Source organism: Sinocyclocheilus anshuiensis, unplaced genomic scaffold (assembly GCF_001515605.1).
Source record: "Sinocyclocheilus anshuiensis isolate Anshui unplaced genomic scaffold, SAMN03320099.WGS_v1.1 scaffold87, whole genome shotgun sequence".
Taxonomy (NCBI): domain Eukaryota; kingdom Metazoa; phylum Chordata; class Actinopteri; order Cypriniformes; family Cyprinidae; genus Sinocyclocheilus; species Sinocyclocheilus anshuiensis.
This window is the reverse complement of record NW_015549609.1, coordinates 691,820-695,406: the sequence shown is the minus strand read 5'-3', so window position 1 is coordinate 695,406 and position 3,587 is coordinate 691,820. Positions and strand designations below refer to the sequence as shown.

The 3,587-nt window shown below is 36.0% G+C and overlaps 1 protein-coding gene across 1 annotated transcript in view; it reads right to left on the bottom strand.

Annotated features, from left to right (window-relative positions):
• Positions 1 to 3,587, bottom strand: part of LOC107659097 (inactive ubiquitin carboxyl-terminal hydrolase 53-like) — a 43,308-nt gene that overhangs the window by 17,087 nt on the left and 22,634 nt on the right. The window contains exons 10-11 of the mRNA XM_016447927.1: positions 2,638 to 3,328; positions 1,272 to 1,339 (exon numbers count right to left, since the gene is read on the bottom strand). Coding sequence (XP_016303413.1) covers positions 1,272 to 1,339; positions 2,638 to 3,328 — 759 coding nt within the window. The remainder of the gene's footprint in view (positions 1 to 1,271; positions 1,340 to 2,637; positions 3,329 to 3,587) is intronic.

Sequence of the window (3,587 nt, the reverse complement as noted above, 5' to 3'; positions counted from 1 at the left end):
ACTTTTTTATTTTAAAAACAAACAAGCAAGCCCTGTCCAGATTTAAAAAGTAACGCAAAAGTAACGTAACACACTACTTTCCATAAAAGTAACTAAGTAACGTAATTAGTTACTTTTTTATGGAGTAACGCAATATTGTAATGCATTACTTTTAAAAGTAACTTTCCCCAACACTGTTTTTTAAAGTGTATTTTAAATCTAATATTTATATTTTCTTTCTTTTTTTTTCAATTAAATCAAAACTGTTTTGAATAGTACTAGTTTTAGTTAACAATAACAACACTGCTTTTTAAAAGCTGATGATGCACTGTTTTTTAAAGTGTATTTTAAATCTAATATTTATATTTTCTTTCTTTTTTTTCAATTAAATCAAAACTGTTTTGAATAGTACTAGTTTTAGTTAACAATAACAACACTGCTTTTTAAAAGCTGATGATATTTTCAGTATGGCAGGGTACAGTTGAGAGGATTCTCCTTCATAAACAGTAATGCAGAGTTAGAAATCATATAATCGCTTGCTCTTATCATTACTGAAGTGTTAGGCTGAGTGCTAGCTGTTGTTTAACACTCTACATGGGGCTTTAATTGACCCCGAGCCTCTGTGGTGAGATCTGTCAAAGGGTGACAGGCAGACAAAATACACACCTGGCAACCCTTTTCCCCATCCACAACACCACAATACATGAAATATTGTATTATGCTTTTAGTTTAATGCTACCATCAAACATTATTTACAACATGCTAACGTTTAAAAACCGGTCACAGCTTGTCAGTTTGTTATTGTTAACTCAAACTATTAAAAATAATTCTCAGTAACTGAAATAAAGCTGAAATAAATTATAATTTAACGAAAAACCTAAACTTAAATGAAAATTGGCAACTAACTGAAATAACTAGGCTGAAGTACTAAAATTACTAAAAGTAAAATAAAATTATAATATGAAAATGACAAAAACACATAAAATGACTAAAGCTTAATCTGAAATTAAAATGAAAACTGAAAATATAATATATATTAAATAAATATCAATAAATTACAAATATTTGATACATATGAACAAATATTAATAAATACTAAGATAGCATAATACTAAAATAACACTGCTCTATGTCAGTGGTTCTACAGAAGTTAACATGCTGCCTTAGAAGTCAGCTGTCTATATAGGCAGTGAGCAGCTCACTAGGTTTGGGAAGCTATACAAATAATGTTTTGGTAATTTCTGATATCACCTAAAAACAACATCATCTCCGAAGCATTTGAGGACACTTACTGTAGATAATGGACGAAGGTGGGATCTCGGCCGTTGAATCCTCATACCTCCTTTGGTAGTTAGGCTCCCTAAAAATACACAACGCACTGAACTCAGTAGTGTTCTTTAGCAGTGTTGTGCTTTGCTTGTGTGGTGGTCACAGCAGACTCTGTGCTCCCTTCACTTTCATTTCAATCAAATGAATGTGGAAGAATAAGCACAAAAGCATATGCTTAGAATTTTCGTCTTTTACTGCATCATTTAAAGTTCACATTTGGCAAACGTAATATGGAGGAATTTGTGAAATCAAAAGAAATTCTAAATGCCACAGATTGACCTCTTGCCTAAAACATGGTTTTGGTGCTGTCAAGTCATCCTGTTCTATACACAGTACGTTTAAAGTAATGCAGTACATACACTTAAATTTCAGGTAAGAGCAGCTGTATGAAGCAGTCATCTAGTGTGAACGCCCCTTTAGTCAGTCTGCATTAGTTCTTCCCAAGCCTAACCTTTCTGAGACTCAAAATAGTTTAATAGAATGATGTAAACACCTCCATCTAACATTACTGAGACACGATGTGCTCTGATTCACAATCACAACATGATATGAACAGCTTCCCATGAATCAGATCCCTTATCTGAAAAAGAAAAACATTCAAACTGTACTGAAAAAGCACTCTTTGCTTACACAGAAGGCAAGTCTTGCATGACGTTTACTAGTGCTGTATATATATATATATAAACAAACAAAAAACATTATATTATATACACTACCATTCGATTTTTTTTTTATGTTTTTGAAGTAAGTCTCTTATGTTCACCAAGGCTGCATTTCTGATCAAAGACACAGTAAAAACAGTAAAATTCTGAAATACTATTATAATTTAAAAGAGCTGTTTTCTATTTGAATATATTGTATTTCAGCATCATTACTCCAGTCTTCAGTGTCACATGATCCTTCAGGAATCATTCTAATATGCTGATTTGCTGCTCAACAAATATTTATTTTTATTATAAATGTTGAAAAGAGTTAATACTTTTGTGGACACTGTGATACAAAACAATAAAAAAATTTTGGGATTGAAATCTGTTGTAACATAACAAATGTCATCTGTTCTGAACAAAACTATTAATGTCTTTCAAAAAAAGAATCATACTGTCACAAAACGTCTAATTGGCAGAGTATGTATATATAAATCTCCCTAATTAATTTCTCAGCCTTACAAAATGACACTTAATAGGGATGTGTAACTAAGCTCACGTCGTTACTGAATTCATATTGATTTCTTCTCTTGTTACCATATTTATGTCATCATCATAGTGACACTTATCACCCAATGCAAATGTCTTGATGTGCTTCCTAATTGAGGATTACTGTAGCTCTTACCTGGAGAGGTTTGGTTCTGGTATGGACTGCATGTCTTTGTTGCTCAAGTTCTCCACCACAGGAGAGTCCAGGTTTGTCGAGCTGCTGCTGAGACGATCACTGCTCTCGTATCCAGATTCAGTGCGCTGGAATTTCCAGTTATCAGTCTGAATGGTGAGGTTACTGACGCTTGATTTAACCCTGTCCTCTGATTCCAGCGAGCAACTGCTGCCCATGTCCTGCCGCTGCTCGTCCTCGTAAATCGTCATTAAGCTCTTGGGTTTGCATTCTTCTCGTCGGACCCACGCCGACTCTTCGCTGTCCTGAGTAAAGGTCTGTCTGCGAGAGTTGTGGGAGTTTTGATTATTATCGCTGTTTATTATGCTGTCGACGTTAAGCGCCTCTCGCATCGGCCTCCACGCTCGATTCGGCCGGCTGCGAGGGTTTCCGTACGTCCGGGAGTCCTGACTGCTGTCCGTATCGTAGCCATTGGCCACATCCAGCCTCCGAGAGCGGCTCTCTCCAGGGGGATGAAGCGGGACACGAGGCTGGGACTGAGAGCGGGGCTCGTGGCTGTACTGAGTGTTAGTAACAGTCCAGTGCTCGGCTTTCGTCGGACCCCTGCCCTGGCTGCTGTAGAGCCGCGACTCCAGATGCTTGAAGCCGTTCTCCGGAGGTGACAGCGAGCGGGAATGAGGCTTGTCAGGGGAGTCTGGGGAGGAGAAACATATAGTTACACAACAAAGATTATTGGAGTTTTACAAGAAAAAACTATTTTAGTCTTTCTATTTCAAGTTCAATTCAATGTGTCACTTCCTGTTTCTTTGTAATTATTTATGAAATTTATTTCTGAGTGAAAATGTTTTTTAAAGGGGTCATATGATGTTGCTAAAAAGAACATTATTTTGTGTATTTGGTGTAATGAAATGTGTTTATGTGGTTTAAGGTTAAAAAAACACATTATTTTCCAC